Source organism: Erythranthe guttata, chromosome 5, assembly GCF_056151865.1.
Source record: "Erythranthe guttata isolate IM_541 chromosome 5, IM_541, whole genome shotgun sequence".
Taxonomy (NCBI): domain Eukaryota; kingdom Viridiplantae; phylum Streptophyta; class Magnoliopsida; order Lamiales; family Phrymaceae; genus Erythranthe; species Erythranthe guttata.
Genome location: NC_142537.1, coordinates 13193221 through 13214883, shown reverse-complemented (window position 1 = coordinate 13214883; position 21663 = coordinate 13193221). Strand labels below are relative to the sequence as shown.

Sequence of the window (21663 nt, the reverse complement as noted above, 5' to 3'; positions counted from 1 at the left end):
ACAAAAGTAAATTTACCGGTGAAAGTTGGGAAAATTACACTCTTTCGTATCTCATGTTTCACCTAATACCACTTTTGGTCCCGTTGTTCCAAATTGAACAAAATACACCTCAAAAGTTCAATTTTACACACATTTGGTCCCCTCTGCCACATGAGCTTTAGATGTTACCCGAAAACACTATTTTGGGGCTAAAATTGAAATTTAACATTGTTTTGGGCTAAAAAACAATAAAAATTTGAATTACTAATTTCAATTAGTTTTTTAATTTCTTTTTTTTCTAATGTTTATATATTTTTTGCATTTATTTGTTAAAATTAAAATATTATTCAATTTTTTTTCTAATGTATCTATATTTTTAATATATATTTTTTGCATTTTTGTTTGTGAAAATTAAATATTATTCAATTTATTTTTTATTTATACTAAATATTATAAAAAATATATAATTAATACTTTAAATATTTAAATTTTTTAGCCCCAAAACTATATTAAATTTCAATTTTAACCCCATAATAGTATTAACGTTAGCATCTAAAGCTCATGTGACGGAGGGGACCAAATGTGTTTAAAATTGAACTTTTGAGGTGTATTATGTTCACTTTGGAACAACGAAGACCAAAAGTAGAATCGAGTGAAACATGCGGGACGAAAACTGGAATTCTCCCGGTGAAAGTCTGTTGAATAGTAACGACTACAGTAATACTTGATGGCCTCGTTTGGTTGTCAAGATAAGATTAGTCAAGATAAAATTAAATAAGCTAACGAAATTCAATTGTATTATTGGATCTTGGAATATAGGAGGTCTAATAAAAAAAACATCTAAAAGGCAATATAAGTCATGAGAACATAATATTTGCAAGTCGACCCGACATGTTATTCGGGATATCAAACATCAAACAAAGTCCAAATATTTAATTAATAATGACTAATCTCTCTAATCAAACGACGCTTATATATATAAAAATAAATGTGGTTAGCGATAATATAATGATAGCATTCACCCTCTTGCAATTATTTTATATTATTCAGTAGCTTAAAAACAACTCCATGTTTAATTATTTTAGAACTTAGGGAACAAACTTGAATACATATACAATCATAGGTTTTTTTTTTCACGTTTAAAACATGTCTCACTATTTTATGTTTACTTAGAAATCACACAAATAAAGTTATGTATTTGATATGTTGTATATGTCATTGAAGCCTAAAGAAATATCAAATAGTGCATGCGCGCGAATGATTGACTTGCCTTAAATAATAATGATCGTGGAATATTATATAAGCTCTTTAAAATATATATATCTAGCTTAAAATGATTAATCAATAATTAATTTAAGATTGGAGGTCAAAAGCTAGCTGCAGAAATAAGATGTAGGGAGTTTGTAAGATTTGTTACAAAATTATTCCATATTTAAAAATGGAGAAAATGAACTATAAATTTACGAGGTTTCAAGGACAACACCCGAATTTTTACTTTTTTTGGGATATTTTTTAAATATAGGCAATAAAATTAAGTATTTCAAATTATTTAATTAAAAATAAGTATAAAAAAAATAGTATCATTATTGGGATTTTAAGCTTAAAAATCATAGACTATAATCTTTTTTAGTGGAGGCAAAACACACTATAATTGATAAATAGCCATAAGAAAATTATTTAAAAAAAAAAAAACAAATTTTTTTTTCTTGCCGGGGTGGCAGCCCCCCAAGGCAAAGTTTGGTCCGCCTGTGCATACGGCCCCAAACTTAATGTCCTGGCTCCGCTAATGCATGCATGTATTGTTTATTCTGAAAGAAAATATTTGCTGCTAATGCATGCATGTATTGTTTATTCTGAAAGAAAATATTTGCTTATAAAATAACACTAGAAACAAATAGTGGTAGTTGTTTTTACCTATTGAACGTCAATTTGAAGCGTACGTTTATAGACTAGCTAGTGAACACATCGGTATTCATATGAAAGCCAATTTACCTGGAAAAAAGATCGTTACTCAAAATCAGAATGTCGAAACTTCGGATAACTTATAAGTTAAGAAAGTGTTTCTTGAATTCTTAATATGATGTAATATATTGATTAAGTCAATAAATTTCTTCTAATTTCAATGTATGCATCATAATAATTTTGTATACTATGTTATTATATTTCAATATAATATATTCAACTTATAAAAGTAGAAAATTAATGGGAGGCGAATTATATATGAAACTTTTTCATTATTTCATAGACTTTGTAGCTTTCTTTCTCTGAGCATCTTTGGGATAATTATTGCCATCTAAATCGCACCGTACACTTGACCTACATCCACTACTTCTATACTACTAGACACGGCCACGGGTCGGGTTGGACTCGAAACCGACCTGGACCCGGGCTGACTGAATTCAAATCTTTTTTCCAACGGTCAAGATTCAAAAAAAAAAAAAAAAATCAAAAGATCGGTTTTGGACCCGGACCCTGCCCGGACCCGGAAGGATCCAAAGTGGACCCGACCCAGACCCAGACCCGAACCCGTCTCCACACGGGTTTCGGATCCCCAAAAAGTAGGACCCAGACCCGACCCAGCCGGGCCCGTGGCCGTGTCTATATACTACTACCACTTTTGCTTCAACAAATTATTAATTTAGTCTAACCTCTTGAAATAATACTAAAAGTAGTCCCTTGGAAGTGATTTATTTTGATTCTTACAAACTGATTTGTTATCAATTTCATCTAGTATGGTAACTAATGTTTGATTCTTTTATTGGGCTAATTTTATTTACCTCCCTGTGCTAACGTGAAACCTTCACTTACCTCTCTTGTATTATCATAACCTTCACTTACACTCTTAAATTATATGTTGTACCAACTATACTTCTTTAAGATAAATATCTCCCTATTTATTTTCAATAATAATTTTCTTCTACTTCCATTATTTTACATACTCGTTTCATTATTATTTTTTTAATTTCTATTTATTTTTATTTTTGTTCGATTTTATAGAAAAAATATATATTTCTCTCTTAAAAGTAAATTATAACAAGAAACCATAATAAAATTTTATTTATTTTCTTAACCACAAACTTGAACATATAAATTAATTTTAGATTTTCATCTAATTAATTTCAAGTATGTCGTTTTACTTTTTTATAATATAATTTATGAAATAGTTCATTATTAGTTTAAATTATTAGATTGGTTTAATCGAAATAATACACAATGATAAATTAATATCCCTAAAAAAATAAACTATAAGATGTATCATAAAATTTAATTGTTAAATATCATTGTAAAGATTTTAGAATAAATAATAGAAAAATTATTGAGTAAAAAATTCACTCTGATTCTGATGATATTTTACATTTTATTTATCTTTAGAATAAATATCAGTTAGATGAAAAATATGATTAGAGAGTTCAATACAAGTAAACATTAAAAAAAACGACAAAACATTTAAAAAAAATTAAAAATGATTATAAATTATAAATACTATAATATTCATGGTTATGAAATTGAAAATATTGATGTTTGTCAAATAATGAAAGAGGGAGACTTGTCTTAAAAAAAACTAAGAAAAAAATGTATAATTGGTGTAACATGTAATGTAGGGAGGTAGTATTGTAGTTCTTGATTTTTATAGTAGATGAGAGATAAGTGAAGGTTTGAAAGATAAATGAAGATTTCTATTTAGTACATAGGTAAGTGAAAATGAAAACTTTTTTTATTGGGTTAATATTGAAGACACCCCTCAAACCAAAAATAATTAGATGTGGGGCAAAACTTCAAATAGAATGTTTTAAATAAATTCTTATTTGAAAATTTAATTTGACCAACATCCTTTTATTTTTATTTAACATAAAAATACTTTTGATATATCTAATAAAAAACCGCGTATCTCTATATCTTCTCATTTTCTCTCTTTTTCCCACTCTCTTTTTATCCGCCGCCTACTCTGCCTCTCTTTTCTTCAACCGCCCCACCCCCTTCTCTTTCTTTTCTCTCTTTCATATCGAGAGGGTATGTTAGATCTGGGATTGAAGGCGGCGACGGCGGCGGGTTTTGCTGTCAAGATGACGGGCGGCAAGAGGATGAGGCGGCGAGTGGAGAAGAGAAGACCCGCTTCATTGTTGGATCAATCTGATGCGATGATGTTGGAGAGTGAATTTGTGTACGGTCGAGATTTATAGCAGAACTACCGCCATGGACATGATGAAACCAAGCTTCTGCCGTTGTTCTTTCAATAAGGGTTTTATTTATTTATTTTTTTTTTAAATTTTATTTACCACTAATTTAGAGAGCTTGATATATTTACGGTGGGGTAGTTATGGCGATATGGGAGGCGATGGTTATGGCAGTGAGGCGATGATGGTAGATCTAGGTTACGTAATGAGAAGGAAGATGATGAAACGTTCAAGGATTATGGGATTTTGGAGATCCATTTTCATAGGTGAAGTTCGTGGCGGATTTAGGTTTTCCAAATGGGGGTAGGTGACTACGGTTGCGGCGGCTGTGACTGTTGGTTGCTAGAATTTCGCGGCGGCTGCGTTTACTGCTAGGGTTGGCGACGACTGAGAGTTGTTTGCGGCTGGAGTTCGGAATAGTATACCGTAGCAAACCATAGTATACCGTAGTACACCGTAGTATACCATAATATACCATAGTCTACTACATATTGTTGTAGTGTCTATTAACAGACAAAGGATGTACGTCGAAGTTAAGTTCAAGTTTTAGATGCCTACAAGCGACGATAATGACTACGGTAATTATAGATGACTACATTACCAATAGAAGTAAACTAGAAATAAAAAAAAATGAAAAACATGTAAATTGAATTATAAAAAAAAAAAAATTGTTGTAAAATCGTCTATTTAATCTAGCTCTTTGGTTTGTGATTGTGGAAATACATAAGAACATAATAACAATAATAGAGAGAGAATGAGAGAACACAAGTAAACAAGATCCGTAGAGAGATAATTGTGGGATCGTTAGGGGAGGGGAGATTCTCATTTATATAGGTGTAAACCACCGGAAGTTACATGGGAGTTACACGGAAGTTATACCCTACATAGATCATGGAGGGAGTTATGGGATAATGGGTAAGTTGAGAATCTCTAGTGGCGTAGTGGGGAGTTATAAACTCCGAGTGGCTTAAGATAGGAATAACCACATTATATATTATTTACAACACTCCCCCTTGGGGATTCCTATCGAACCACTATTGTGCTTTTCATGTTGCCTCATTAAAACCTTCCGAGTAATAAAACCCAATGGAAAAAAAACCTCGGTTAGGAAAAAGAGTACAACACACAATCTTTTCAATCAACATATGTTGCCTCGTTAAAACCTTGGCGATTAACGAAAACCCTTTGGGAAAAATAAACATCGCACAAAGGAAAAAGAGTACAATAGGGCATCTGGGTATCTTCTGGATACTAAGTACCTACAGGGTACTCCCCCTCACGTTAACTCCCCCTGTTGTCTACAAGGGAGCGAGCTTGTATAATCTACGCAAGTCAGCATCTTTAACATACTTTTTCAAAGTGACTTTAGGCGAAGACTTGGTAAATAAGTCATCGTAGTTATCATGTTTCATGATCTACTGGATCATTATTGTTTGAACTCTTATTATTGTTGATTGAAGAAAACCTCATAACTATGTTCTTGGAGTTGTCACATTTAATGAAGCTCGTCTTCATTTGCTCAATGCAGTTAAATACAATCTCTTAGGATCTTTTGTGGTAGCCAATTCACAGAAATCTCGAACATGCCTAATCATGGCTTCAGGCCATGTGCATTCACTCACTATCTCGTGACGCAAACATCATGCATGATTTGACCTAGTGACAACTAAGCTACATTTCATAGAACCCCAAGACATAGTTGTTTTTCCAATACCGTATCATAGATTGGGAACGAACTTTGTGTGGATATGACTTCTAGTCAATGCCAATATAAACCACAAGTTTTGCATCATTCATTGATGTATAGGGCGTGTCGGTAAGGTGAGATAAGTCTACCTAATAAATTACCGAAAACGCTAAATCATATCGAGTACATGGAGTTAAGCATAATAATGCATATATTGCATTTACATATGGCACTTCTGGTGTGAACACTTCCTCGTCCTCCTCCATGGGACGGAATGAATTATTGGACGTATATCACTATTAAACTTCCATAGGTGTTACTCGATAATTTCTCTTTATCCATAACATCTTCTAGATGTAATTCGATTGATGGACAAAAATTCAATTAACATGATAAATTTTAAGTCGGTCGAGAGTCTTCTTTAGATCTTTGATCTTGAACTCAAATTTTCAACAATTGAGTTTTTCTTACATGACTTCTTCAGTAGTCCAAATCAAGTTCAAATCCTTAATATAAATTGTAGTAATAGGAAGAACCAAAACCAATTATTGTTCACCTATTCTCTTCCGAGCAATTGTTCACTTAGGCGATTATCCTATATTCTTCTGGAATATTTCTAGTCATAATTAAAGTGAACGTCTCAGCCCAACTGAGTTTATGTTCCATGTTTTGAACTAATTCCTTCGGGAAATCGAAGTCCTTCTGGAACTTCCATATAAATACTTGTATCGAGATCCCCGTAAGATACTTGTTGACCACGCATTTAATAACATTTATCATGAGAGAGTATACCTCTTTAAAATCAATCTCGGGTTGCTGAGGAAATCCTTGAACTATGAGATGAGTCTTCTAGCTCCCAATTTCATTTGCTCATAAATCATTGTACTATGAGATGAGTATTCTGGCTCGCTATCTCGTTCGAGCTATGAGATGAGTCTTCTAGCTCCCAATCTTGTTTAAGATATGAGATGAATCTTTTGGTTCTCAATCTCCTTTCATTCCTTGAGCTATGAGATGAGGCCCCTAGCTCTCAATCTCGTTTGAGCTATGAGATGAATCTTCTGGTTCCCAATCTCATTTTATTCATTGAGCTATGAGATGAGCTTAATGGCTCCTAATCTCGTTTGAGGTATGAGTTGAGCTTTTTTTGCTCCCAATCTCGTTTCTTTTCTTTGTGAGTGCTTACTTATATCTCATGGGTGAAATTCAAGGAGTTGTAGAAACTACTGGTCTCTACACACTTCATTTCATCAAGGAATGAAATTCAGCTTGGATTGTTTTTTTTTTTTTTTCATTTCAGCCATCATCCCTTTGTTTACACTTGTCAATTGATCGAGGTTCTATATCATTACTCGTTATAACATTCAGTAGCTACTTTGTAGGGAAGTTTATCATCGATGATCATTTCATCTCAATACCACATCTCGTTCATGCATGAATAACTAAACGAGTTTTTCCTATTCACGGGAATGGATATTAATGTCGAGGCGTCCCCCGACTTCGTCTACAGGACGAATCCATAGTCCGAGATTATTTTATGAGATGGATTAGGTGGGATCCCATTTGTACTAGTGCTAACCGGATTTGATTGTTGGGCATTCATCTACTTCCGGGGGTGAGAATCCTTTGGTCCCATTGCACTCCCCATCTCCTAGGAAGGGAGGCAAGACTAGTTAGCATGGATTGATGGCCTACCCGTCATTGTCCTTCTAGGACATCTATCCTTGTAGGCTCGTTTGAGATCTCGTCACTTTTTCAAACCATAGCATGAGTTTGGCATTATTCGTCACACACTACTTCATGTTGTTCTTCAGGAACATTAGTGTTGACTTTTTTTGCAGATTTAGTAGTCGTCCCACACGACTTCACGCCGTTCTTCAGGAACGTTAGTATGGATGATCTATTAATCTATATATCAATTATACGACATACGGGATCTTGATGAGACACTGTGGGGTCGTTCCACACGACTTCACGCTATTATTCAAGAACGTTCGTGTGGACGTTCTTTCCTCCCCCTAACGGCGGGAAGACAGTCTCATCAAAGTGACAGTCCGCAAATTGAGCGGGTAAGAGATCGCCTGTCTAAGGTTTTAAATTTAAGTTATAGATGGTGATACATATTTCACCTATATCTTCTTGGATTACTTCCAAGAAAGGAATTGAATCATTACATGTATGTGCGTATGCTGACATATAATCAAATTACTTGATTTCGAGCAATCAACAACTTATGCTTCTGGCATTCAAATTGTGGTTCTACATAACCGTGTCGAAAATTCCTCTAATTTTCCCAATGTACGCTTCTGGCCGTACACATTAGAGATGATGCACATGTACTCGATTTCCTGTCTTCAATGGTTTCAACAAAATAACCATTAGCTCAAATATCTTTAAAGCTTATTAACGTTCTACTGGAACGTGGAGAAAAATTGAGCTACTTCAATGGGCAATATTGTGCCATTAGATAATATAATATGGACATTACCATAACCATCTATCAAAACTACGTGTGCCTCATTTAGTTATCAAAGAGGTCTTGCTACAAATAGACATGAAATTAATAAAGTACGACTTATCTCTCAGGATAGTAAGTGTTGTCGCACTATCTGCCAGACATTTATCCGCACATATCATGTCTACAGAGTTATATAAATCTAATCATATATATTCAGTACTTCAGGTACTAAGTAAATTCATCAAGCAAACACCACAGGATAACATAACAATTAACTTAGAACATATAGTAACATAAATATATGATCCAGAGCATAAACTAAACATAATCAAAATATGAATATGGTTCATAACATGAGCATATGAAGTAAGATGATTGAAATTCAATAAAATAATAAACCCGAGTAATAAAATAAACATAATACATGAAATCAACAGTTCAATCATAACCTAACATGGGTTATTTGGTCAGATGTGCCCAAGTATGGAAGCTGAGTGACGGGCTACACATTGAAAATATTTACATCTACCAACTCAGTCTATGCTGGTGCATTATTATTTGCATCTCCAACCCCAACGTTCCTCGCACTTTAGGTGCGCGAACAATGCTTAGATCCACCATATATAAACATATATCTATGTTCTGATTTGGAGTTCTATTCGGATGTTAAAATTCATACATACAAATCGTTTATGAACACTTGCTCCTTGCTTCAGGCAAGTGTATTGTCTTTTGTTAATCAAAACGACTAGTCGGGGTATCCCATTCTATATGAGGACCCTCGTTTGATGAATAGTCCAGACGAAGGACTTCATCTAATTATCTCGTAATCAGAAACATAGTCTCAACCTTCTGGGCTTGACCTAATAAATTATCCTCGAAAACAACCATTCTCAATTGCTCACTAAGCGTATGGATCTTAACATCCATTCTCCAACCAACAAAACTTTCACCAAATACATTAGGTTGGGTAAACTTGAGTTTGCTCATGTGTTTTATCTCAAATCAATTACAATAAGGAGTATTATTGTTTTAGGGGATGTAACATCCATAAAATAGTTTCACTAACATTTCCTCTTATTAGAACTTCTAGTCTAAATATTTATACAATGCATGTTTGTACATATTAGAACTTCCGGTCTAATAATTCATACACCACAAGTTCATACACATTCATGGATTTCATACGATAAACCATAACGACAAACGAAATATTGTTTACCATTTTTATGTCATAAAATTACATATGGCAGATAAATAATGGATCAATTGAATAGAATTCTCCATTGGAGATACACCAATGTTTTCATGCAATTAAGACAATGAAAATTTGCCAAACATTAAAGACATATATCATGCTCTAATATTGATATAAAAGATAACCAAAACCGTACTTGTAATGATATAAATCATAATTATCATGTATTATAACTCATACAAATTCCATGAACCAATTTGAAATGACTGAGATAATTAATTACCAATTACCTAATCATATCCATTATGCGGAATTCATACAATCACATTAGGCATAAGTGATAATACGTTAAGAGCATAAGACAAAAGAATATATACCAGATTTCATTACTTTGAATCTCGAACATTGAATCATCACATATAGCAAAATATATACAATCATATAGCATGATTGAGACGGCAAAATTCATGACAATATTTCATACTTGAACATGCAATACTTTTGCCAAATAATAAGATAGAATTTCACATGCTCAGAACAATTGTTATATGAAATAACAAGACATTTTAATCGCATTATAGAATAAAGATTACCAATCAGATCATATATTCAAATTATCCACGGTATAAATTAAGTAATGACTTGAACATAAAGTTTATTCACATATTTCACGCCATTAAATAGATCTATCATGCATCTCTTACGAAATCAACATTGCAAGGAGATTAAAGTTTATTTGAAATGCTTAAATCCAAATATTATGAATGGTATTAATACATTTTTTCGAGATTACTATTTCACATATAAACTCGGATCACAAGTTCTCCAAGTAATCTTGTCCGACGAACAATTACCTTTCCACGAGCACCTCGAACTCTTCGAGTATCCTAACGATTGTTTTTCCACGATACCGGCGAGCACTTCGTGCTGATAACGTGTTGTAAAATCGTCTATTTAATCTAGCTCTTTGGTTTGTGATTGTGGAAATACATAAGAACATAATAACAATAATAGAGAGAGAATGAGAGAACACAAGTAAACAAGATCCGCAGAGAGATAATTGTGGGATCGTTAGGGGAGGGGAGATTCTCATTTATATAGGTGCAAACCACCGGAAGTTACATGGGAGTTACACGGAAGTTATACCCTACATAGATCATGGAGGGAGTTATGGGATAATGGGTAAGTTGAGAATCTCTAGTGGCGTAGTGGGGAGTTATAAACTCGAGTGGCTTAAGATAGGAGTAACCACATTATATATTATTTACAACAAAAATAATATTTTCTTTTGTAATTTTCAATACTATGTATAAAAAAAAAAGGAAAAAAAAGGACCAAGTTTTTTTTATGGGGTTATTTTACATACCCCCTAGCCACCAAATAAACTAGGGATAAACCCAAGCCCAAATCATCCTTTGACATACCCCCTGGAAAAGCGAAAGTACTATACTACCCTTATATGCAATTTTCGCCCAACTGCATTCAACATTTCTGGTCCTGCATTTATCATTTCCGCTGATTTATTTATTATTATTTCTCTTTTTTTGTTTTTTTTTTTTTTTTTTAATAAACCTGTTTGTTAAATTTATATATATATATATATATATATATATATATATATATATATATATATATATATATATATATATATATATATATATATATATATATATTTTATGTTTTATTTTTTTAATTAAAATTTTTTTTATTTCTTTATTTTCTAATTATTTTAATTTTCGAATCAATATGTTTACTGTACTGAAAATAACTACATGTAACTGTAGTAACTATAGTAATGCGTAGTTATGTTCTTTTTTTTAGCCCATATTTTTAGTCGATCAATTATATACACACACGAATACTGGCTAATACAAAAAGAAATTCATAAACCCAAACAATAAAAATTTACAAATTTCAATATTTATATTATAAATCACCTCAAACTCAATAAAATACAAATAAAAAATACACAAATATACGCATATGTAACTACATTTTACTATAGTAATGTATAGTAATGTATACAGTTTGTTGAACACTGCATCACATGTGACTTCAACCAAATTTTTGAAACCTTCAAGGAGAGGAACAATGGCTTTCATTAAGCTGCAATAACAAAATCGAAACAAAAAAAATTACTTTAGTGCAAATCAACAAAATTTGAAGAAACATCAAAACACTCAAAAATCAACAAACACTCAGAAATCGAGAGATAAAGAGATAGGTTATTGCTAGGAAATGCTACAAATTTTAAATCAAACAAACAGTGAATCCTCACCCCCCCCCCCCCCCTAACCACCCATAGTTTCGCGCACCCACAAATGCAAAAAATTATAGAAATAAATCTGTAAACATAAAAACAACGAAATTACCATCAAAACATAGATCTCGACGAGAGGAATCCAACGGTGGGTAGCCCGTCAAATTTCGACCGTTGGAACACAAAATACACCTCCGGCAAGACCACCGTCGTCGAATGAAAAACAATTGCAGAAACAGATCTGCGCTCCAAACTGAATGAAATCACCACCAAAAGAAAGAGCTTGACGAGAGGAATCCAACGGTAGTTAAACCATCGAATTCCGACCACCGGAGAGAGAGTTATGACTCCGGGAAGCAATTTCGCCGGTGGGAGGTTTGTGGAGGCAGGATTTTGAATCTGGGAGAAGAGAGAGACCGAAATGTGAGTGGGTAGGGTTTAAAACTGATTTTAAAAGGGTATTATAGGTACTTCAGGGTGGCCCAGGGGGGTATGTCAAAATATTTTCGAAATGAGGGGGGTTTCCCTTAGAGTGTAATCAACTTGGTTGTTAGTTCTATATAATTTGGAAGTGAGGGGGTCTACAAAATAATCCCTTTTCTTTATAATAATCTATAAAATGATAAAATAAAGAAAGAAAGAGAAAAGAAGACAATTGAATATTTTTCAAAAAAAATTAAAAAACGTCAGACGAAAAAATAAAAATATTAAATGTAGTATAAAAAAATGATTAATGGAGTTTAATTACTTAATAAAGATTTTGAATTTGTTAGTGGAGGGGCATTTTTGGAATGAATTTTATAAAGGATGTGAAGCAAATGTTTAGTTGAACTTGTCATTTAGTTCTAATAAGTTTTGTCACCAAAGACCTATATCTCAAGGCCCCTTTTTTATTTGATGGAAAATCTAAACCTAGTAAAGAAAATCCGCCCAAAAAAAAAAAAAAAAAAAAAAAAAAAAAAAAAACCAAAATCTCTAAAATTTAATACATAACATTGGGGTGAAAGTCAAATGGATCAGATGGAATTAGCCTTTTCAAAAAAAATCCAAAAATTTTGGGAAGTACATAATCAATCTCAATTCCAATTCCAAAATTTCCCCAATCTAAATATTGATTCCAATTTCAAAAGTTCCGGAAAATTCGGAATTTTGGAAAGTTTCGAAAATCACAAAAGTTTCAAGATTTCAAAACTTAGCGGAAATCTGAAATTTTCATAATTTTTCAAAGAGAGAAACATCCACGTCGATAAAAGTAAAACTAATAAATACAAAATTTCAGTTAAAAAATAAATAAAAATAAATAAACCACATCATAATATCCAATAAAACTTCTAACAACAAGTCAATATATCAAAATCCTAAAACTAAACTTAAATCAAATCACTATTTTAGAAGGAAAAAAAATTATATTAAAAGAAATATAAAAACAATTAAAATAAGTATTATATAATACATATTATTTGTAGGGGTGGAATGAAAAAAGTTGTTCCAAAATGGAACATTTAGGATTAGAACAGGCGAGAATTGGAATTTGTGTTCCAACTTCCACCCCTACATATCACAAACCAAAACAACACAAAAATCACTTCAAAAATTAATACATGAAGTTTGTATTCCTGAATCCTTTATGCTTTGGAAGTTTTGGAATATGCGAGATAAAAGTATTAAGGGGCTCTTATAAATAAGGCCTTGTTTGATTATTCTGAATGAGCTCTTAATGGACCTAAATCTCTTATTCGGTTAGTAATCTATAATTCAACATGTTTGATTCAACCATCTGAATGGAGCCAAATTGTGCTGACCGATTCATGTTAATTTTTAGAGCTTATTCATTCAGTGACAAATCTGAATAGATTTGACGAAGCTATTTTCACGAATGCCCCTCTTTCCAACCACCTAAATAAGTGTTGTTTGATAAAAAAGACAAAAAAAGTAATGGAGTTTTTTTTGATAGCTTGTGGCAGAAAAATTACAGTGAGTTCCCATATTTTTGTAAGTTTTAATTTGGATTATATTATTTACATTAATGAGAAAAATATGATATGCCTCAAATTTATCATTTTTATTAAGAATTCATTTTTTTCTTCTTCTCAATTTTAATGTTGGAGTAGGATCAAGTTCAATAATTTTACTTTTATATGTGTTCCAAGAATTAGAATTGATTTACTTTAAGCCATTTATTTTATCAAAGTAAATTGATGACATATCATAATTTATTTTTACTTAGATAGCTTTTAGAATTAAATTAGTAAATAAACTAATATATTAAAAAAAATTGAGGGCTATAGAATGAAAATATACCAGTTCACACATGTTTCTCCTTCCACTATGGTATCATGGAATTAATTAATTTCTCCCCATTTTTTCTTTTATCTTTAGGTATTTTAGTGAAATTGAAACGAAAAATTTACTTATACATTTTTCAGAAATATATAGTTTATATTTACACATTTATTTTTGTTGAAAGAAATATAATAATATAACAATTACAAGAGCCATAGTTACATTTTTTTTATTTAGATACTATCAATAATTTTGTTGGTAAATAAAATTGTGTTCGATAATTATGAAGGCTAATATAGTAAAACAATATTATTCAGATACAATATATTTTTAGTTATCAAACAAACTTAAACATTCAGCATTCAACATTCAGACACTGGTCTTAACCGTTCAGCCCATATATTCAGCATTCAGCGTTCAGTGCTTAATTCTGTCAAACATAGCATAAGTGTATGGTGGACAATTTATTTAGAATAAGTTCAGAAGTGTAAAAAATAGGACCGGCAATTGAGCCGGGCCTACCCGAAGCCCGATGGCTCGGCCCGATTTTATTTGAGCCGAGCCGAATTAATTGTGAGCCGGGCCGAGTTTGAGCATTTTAATTAGACCCGATTAAACTATGGGCCGAGTTTGAGCTTACTATGGCTCAACCCGAATAAAGCCCGACTAAGTTGATAATTAAATATAAAATATTATATATATATATATATATATATATATATATATATATATATATATATATATATATATATATATATATATATATATATATATATATATATATATATATATATATATATATATATATATATATATATATATATATCCTGCAAAATAGTTTAACTAATTGGTAATATGTACGGATGGAAACAAGTCAACAATTACTCAATTAGTAGTAACTAATTTATAAATTTAATCAAAATCAATCTTTAGAAAATGAAAAGTTTCCTACATCAAAGATACTAACCGTATCTTAACCTTTTTCGTAATTCATATAAAACATTAAAACCAGAATTTACAATATATTGCAAAAATCACGTTTAGGGTTTCTCTGCATATGTCAACAATGGAGGTAATCTTAATTTATCATTCTTTTATTTTTTCTAAATTTTTTTCTTCAATACAATTTCATATTGTGAGAAAATTAAAGTAAAACCTGGGATTATTGTAGTTGATTCCAGTTTGTGATATCAAAAGGTATTAGATATAACTTTGAAGACTTATCTCCACAGTTCAACGAAAATTGGGTCATTATTTTTTTGAGTTTGTATTTCAATTTTTATTGAGTTTGTATTTCCAGTGTTCGACAAAAATTAAGGGTTTTATTGAGTTTGTATTTCCATTTTTTTTTCTTACAAATTTATATCCTGGACTCCTAGTTTATGACATCAAAAGATAGCATATATTGTAGCCCTGGCATTGGTTTGAACTGCTTAAGTGTTTTTTTTTTTGGTAATATATAGTACTTTTTTGCAATAGATTTAAATACAATGAATATATATTTTTAAATAATGAAATTGAGTGGTAAACTACATGACTGAAGTTATTATTCCTCAATAATATATGGTCTGACCATTATTTTGTGCTAATAATTATTCATTAGGTACCAACCAATGAAGATGTAGATATGGTCGAGGAAGATACTACGACAACATGTTTGAATCATGATACGAAGAGAAAAAGATCGGTAAAGTTGAGATATGAAGTTTGGAATCACTTCTCAAAAGTTGAGAACAAAGATGGAACAAAAGCAAAATGCAAGTGTAACTACTGCAAAAAGGCGTTTTCTTGTCCGAGCAAAGGTGGAACGACACACTTACTCCGTCATATCACCGAGTTAAAATGTCCGATCTATCGGAAGATGCAAACTAATAAGAATGTCGGCAGGTCTCAAACTCTTATCCATGTTGAAGATAAAAAACAAATTCAAGATGCTAGAATGGTGTCTTGGCAATTTGATCAAGTGAAAAGTCGAAGTGATCTTGCTGAACTTATTATTGTTCGGGAGCTGCCATTTAGTTTTGTTGACGATCCAACTTTTAGGAAGTTCGTTCTTAATTTATGTCCGAAATTCAAGTTTGTTTCCAGGAATACGATAAAGAGCGATTGCTTGAAAATATATCAGACTGAGAAGAAAAGGTTGAAAGATACTCTAAAAACCTTAAGTCCAAGAATTTGTCTCACGACCGACACATGGACATCCAAGACTGAGTTGCCATTTATGGCGCTAACTGCTCATTTTATTGATGATTCTTAGAAGCTACATAAGGTGATTCTCAATTTTGTCATTGTCCCAGTTAAGGCCAGTGGGGAAAATTTAGCAGACATAATCACGAATTGTTTGGTAGAGTGGAACATAGAAAAGATTTGCACTATTACAATGGATAATCATTCTGCTAATGACATCGTTGCTGAGATTCTTTCAGAGCAATATTCTTCGAGAGACTTGTTATTACTTGGAGGCCGTCATCTTCAGGTAAGGTGTTGGTGTCATGTTCTTAATTTAATTGTACAAGAAGGAATTGGAGAAATCAAAGACTCTATCTTTAGAGTTAGAAAGGCAGTAAAGTATATCAAAGCATCACCGAAAAGAAAGCTTGAGTTTCTTCAGTATGCTGATCAAGAGCGTATACCACGAGGTAAAATGTTGGTTCTTGATTTATGTACAAGATGGAATTCAACATATTTGATGCTTGAATCAGCCTTGCATTTCAGAAAGTCTTACGATCGTATGCGATCGCGGGACATGCAATTCAAAGATCCACCATTGGCAGAAGATTGGGAGAAAGCTTTTGTAATTCACAAGTTCTTGGAGACCTTTAATATTGTCACTAAGATATTTTATGGGAGTGAGTATTGCACAGCAAATGTATTTTTTCGCGAGGTCTATCGAATATTAATATTACTTCGTGAAACCTCAAATGATCTTAGCACGTTATTGGGGAAAATGGCCTTTAATATGCTTTTGAAGTTTGAGAAGTATTGGCTGAATAAGGAACCAAACTTGTTACTTTCGGTTGCACTTGTTCTAGATCCCAGATACAAATTAAAGTATCTTGAGTTTTGCTACATGAAAATCTATGACAATACATTGGCAACAAAATTCACAAATCGTGTGAAGTGTGAACTTAAGAACCTGTTTGACGAGTATTCAATTACTTGCCAAGTTACAAATCCATTGGAGGGGACTTCAAAAATACTTAAAGAAATTGTGCCAGGTGATAATTCATCGAAGATAGACATGATGGCTGAATTCTACAAATTTGCTGAACAAGAAGATGCAATTAATAAAACAGAGTTGGAATTGTACTTGGAGGAGAAGCTGCATCCTGGCCAAATTGTTCAAGAAGATAACTTCAATATTTTAGATTGGTGGAAGTTGTACGCTGCAAAGTATCCTATCATGGCTAGAATGGCTCGTGATATTCTTGCAATTCCAGTGTCATCTGTTGCTTCAGAAAGCGCGTTTAGTACTGGAGGAAGAGTTCTGAATAAGTTTCGTAGTTCATTACTCCCTACTACAGTTGAAGCACTAATTTGTTCTCAGGATTGGATTCGTGGAGGTGAAATACAGTGTGACTACGGTGATGAGTTTGACGACGATTTCTCTCGTAAGGGCATTGATTTTATACTAAGTTGTAAATAATATTTTTTTTAATTAAATTAATATATACTGATATTGTTTGTTTTGTTTTTTGTTCTTGGGTCTTTTTCCTTTTGCAGGTCTTAAGATTTCTGGAAAGAGTTAAGAGTGCATCTAAAGACTATTGCTTCTATTAGTTTTATGTTTTTTCATTTCGATTTGGACTCATGCATTTTTTTATTGTTTAATTACTTAAGGATTAATTATTTGCGATATTAAACTTCATATTTTTAAGGAATAGACTATGTCGTTTTATCCAATTTTGATCTTCAAGAGTATTTTACATTTTGCTCTTATATGTTGTGAAGGTTTTTTTTCTTTTTTTTTTATGAACACGTTCGAGTGCAAAGTTGTAAAGATAGTTATTTTTTTATTGTTCGATATAAGCCCGATATAAACCCGAAGCCCGAAAAAATAAGTGAGCCGAGTTTGAGCCTATAGGGATGAGGCCCGAAGGTATTTGAGCTTGAGCCTATACTAATGAGGCCCGATGGTATATGAGCTTGAGCCAACTTAAGCTCGGCTCACATGGCCCGATTGTCAGCCCTAGTAAAAAAGACTAAAATAACTCTTCATATTTTAGTATACTCCAATTTCATCCATTTATTCCCAATTTAACTCCAATTTGAATACAATTTTACCAGTTATTCAATTTTTACCCACAATCCAATTTTGACCGTCGCCGTTGATGACCGTTGTCTTCGTCCTTGACTACTTTTTTTGAAAAAAAAATCCCGCCGCTGACCGGCGGTGCCGGCCTCTGGCGGCATTGACTTTTGGTTTTCAAAAATATTTTTTTGGCCCTTGTATAAAAACAGAATTACTGTGGTTGACTGTACAATTAACTATATTATCATTTAACGCAATAATGTTGCTATATTACTATCTAACACAATAATTAACACAACAAAATCACTATGTTACATAATAGATTATTGTGTAATACAAGAATATTATTATATTGATCGGTCAATAAAGGCAAACAAATAAAAAGCTAATTATTTTTTAATAATGTTGTTGTTGACAATATTATCAACCAGAGTAATATTACAATACTAGACAATAATATTATTGCCCGATCAATAAAGTAAACAAAATAAAAAGATGTAGTTGACAGTACTATTACTGTCAAGTGAGGCTGACCATCCACATTTATATTACAATTATATTAGTGAGGTTGACAACAATATGACTATCAGCTACAGTAATATTACAATACTAGAAAGTAATATTATTATATTGATCAGTCAACAAAGCAAACAAAATAAAAAATCCAAAATAAAAATAATATTGATGTGTTTACAGTAGTTAAATTTTATTTTCTTCTTTATTCTGTTATGTAATTTTTTTTTCTATTTGTTAATATAACTACGAAAATGTAGTTTTCCAATAAAAAAATTATAAATATGTACTTATTTTATCATATTTTGTGGATAACTCTAAAAACATTTCAGGGGCGCTGCCCTCAAACCTGGAAAAAAATTAACCTGTGGTAGTCTCATTTGTCAATTTTCTAACTTTCTAAAAAAAATCGAAACTCTCTCAACTAAAAAATGTCGAAAAAACTTAAAATTTGAAGGTTGTTCGATAACGAACCAAAACAACAATTTTTTCGATAGCCGATCCAGATTACTTTTATAAGATGAAAAAAAAACATGAAGTTCCCGTTCTGCAGAACACGGGAACTTGAATAATCTTCAAGTTCCCGTGTTCTGTAGAACGGGAACTTCATATTTTTTGAGTCCTTCGTTCTGCAGAGCACGGGAACATGAAAATTATTTTTTTCTTTTGAGCTTCCCGTTCTAAAGAGCACGAAAACTTGAAGAAAGTTCAAGTTTCCGTGCTCTGCAGAACGGGGAAGTTCAAAAAACTTGAATCCTCCGTTCTACAGAGCACGGATACTTGAAGTTTCTTCAAGTGTTCGTGCTCTTTAGAACGGTGGCTTCAAAAATTTAATTTTTTTTTTCTCGCAAATTGGCTAGATCTAATCCTAAAATGTGTTTTTACCTAAATTGTAAATGAAACTAGTTTAAAATAGTGGGATATTGAAAAAATTATCGAATCGAGCCTCGTTTGCTACGCATTCAAAGTCGAAAAATTTACATAATTCGAATGTCTTGATAGAGTTTGGGAGTAGGAGAGAGAATTTCAATAAAAAAAAATTAAATGAAAAAGATTCCGCTGTATTCAGTAAAAGTCCAACTGCAAATAGCAACACCCTTAAATGAACGTACCAACTCATGTAGCTTTTTCGAGAATTTGGTGGGTTGATTGGCAATAAATGGTCTGCCTTTTGGCAAGGGCAATTTTTTAATTCTTTGTTTTGGTCAACACGTGGTGTAAGAAACAGAACAATTCTCTTTCTAGGTTGGCCTTTTTCAATTACCACATTTATTTAATGTTTTAAAAAAGAGACCATATTTATTTATGACAAGGCATGTAGAGTGAGGCTCGAAGGGAAAGCTCATGGAAACTTGTCTATATATATGTGATGACAAAAGAAAACGAAGGAAATCTATAAATGTATATTGCACTATATTCATGAAAGAGCAAATCAAGAAAAAGAAGTAAAAAAAAAAAAAAAGATTCTATTGATGGAAAATTGTAGTAAAAACAAATAAATCAAAGGACTGTTGGGCCCACAAGAAGACCCCAATAACAAAGGACAAAGAGCAAAGACCAACAAAATATAAAAGAGCATCAACTTAAAATATACCACTTACATGAGACTTTCTTCTACAATTTATAATGTATTTGTGTTGGTGTGATTATAACAATTTGTGTAAAAGGAAATCACTTACTTTATTGTCGAAAGATAGGGAAGTGTGAAGACACAAGAAAAACGATTGAGGTTTGCTGAAGTAATTTATTTAAGACAATATTGTTGGTCTGCCGAGGTGTAATAGTTCTCTCCCGCTAGTCTTTCAAGGTACAACGATCGGTTGTGCACGAATATTTGACCGGCGTCGAATTTGAACAACGAAATGAATTTCAACAAAAAAAATAAGGAATAAGGAAGAAAAACACACAATTTGTTGTATTTGAAAAACCGAGGAAAGAGTTGGCCTTTTTATAAGCAAACAAACATCGGTTTATGAAGAGTCGCACTTAGTTGGAAGAGAAACGAGACGCAAACAAACATTGGTTCATGAAGAGTCGCACTTAGTTGGAAGAGAAACGGGACGCCGCGACACCTTTTTGGGAAATAAATAGTATATTTCTCCGTGAGATGTACGGGATAAAATTTTAAAAGTGAAAAAAATAATTAATTTAATGCATGGCAAAAACAATTATATTGCAATAAGAAATATATTATACTATAATAAAAATATTTATTATCGATATTTAAATTACAGTAACAACATCAACTTTAAAAAAAATTATAAAATATATCATTAAGATTACTTAGGGTTGCCCTAGCGTTTCGATAAATACATAAAAAAGACAAATTAAAAAATATAGAAGTTATCCAAGAGGATTAGCCGATTAGGAGTCTTGCTAAAAAAAATCTGACTTTGCTATGACAATCATTAGAGAAAAAGAAAATAGGAGATAAAAAAAATTAAAACTTACAAATATATCATTAGGGATTTTTTAGTTTGACCTATAAGATCTCTTGTTCTTTTGTTCATGTTATCAAATCCGTCGAAGGAAGAATAATGGTCTTGGACAAATTATATTAATTATGAAAGTGGGCCGACTATTTATATTTATTTATTTGAATTGGGTCACAAACTTAAACAATTAAAACTCAAAATCAAATACCTTTTGCCTAAAGAAATACTCTTTTAAAAACACGCTTGAATTTAATCGACTCGACCCATTGTTGGATATATATTGAACTCATTTGTCGCCGCATCTACTCGTTGTGCTCGGCCGCACAATCGGCCGCCTTGAATCATCCGTCCAAATCGAATACACACTTCCCAAATCCCACGGACTACGATATATTCCGTCAATAGCTCCACCGCAACTCCGCC

General features: G+C 32.2%; 2 protein-coding genes across 2 annotated transcripts; both read left to right on the top strand.

Moving 5' to 3' along the window:
* The first annotated feature begins 15667 nt into the window (after window positions 1-15667).
* Window positions 15668-16297, top strand: LOC105958160 (zinc finger BED domain-containing protein RICESLEEPER 3-like). The gene has a single exon (XM_012982170.2). The coding sequence runs from the start codon at window positions 15668-15670 to the stop codon at window positions 16295-16297; it is 630 nt and encodes a 209-aa protein (XP_012837624.2).
* Window positions 16298-16420: 123 nt separating this feature from the next.
* LOC105978128 (zinc finger BED domain-containing protein RICESLEEPER 2-like) lies at window positions 16421-17789 on the top strand. The gene is made up of 2 exons (XM_088817984.1): window positions 16421-17651; window positions 17764-17789. The coding sequence occupies exons 1-2, from the start codon at window positions 16421-16423 to the stop codon at window positions 17787-17789; spliced, it is 1257 nt and encodes a 418-aa protein (XP_088674110.1).
* The last annotated feature ends 3874 nt before the right edge of the window (window positions 17790-21663 follow it).

Coding starts and splice junctions, on each gene's coding strand:
- LOC105978128 (XM_088817984.1), top strand. CDS start 16,421: ATGGATAATCATTCTGCTAATGACATCGTTGCTGAGATTCTTTCAGAG. Junction 17,652..17,763: donor GTTTGACGACGATTTCTCTC/GTAAGGGCATTG, acceptor TTCCTTTTGCAG/GTCTTAAGATTTCTGGAAAG.
- LOC105958160 (XM_012982170.2), top strand. CDS start 15,668: ATGGTCGAGGAAGATACTACGACAACATGTTTGAATCATGATACGAAG.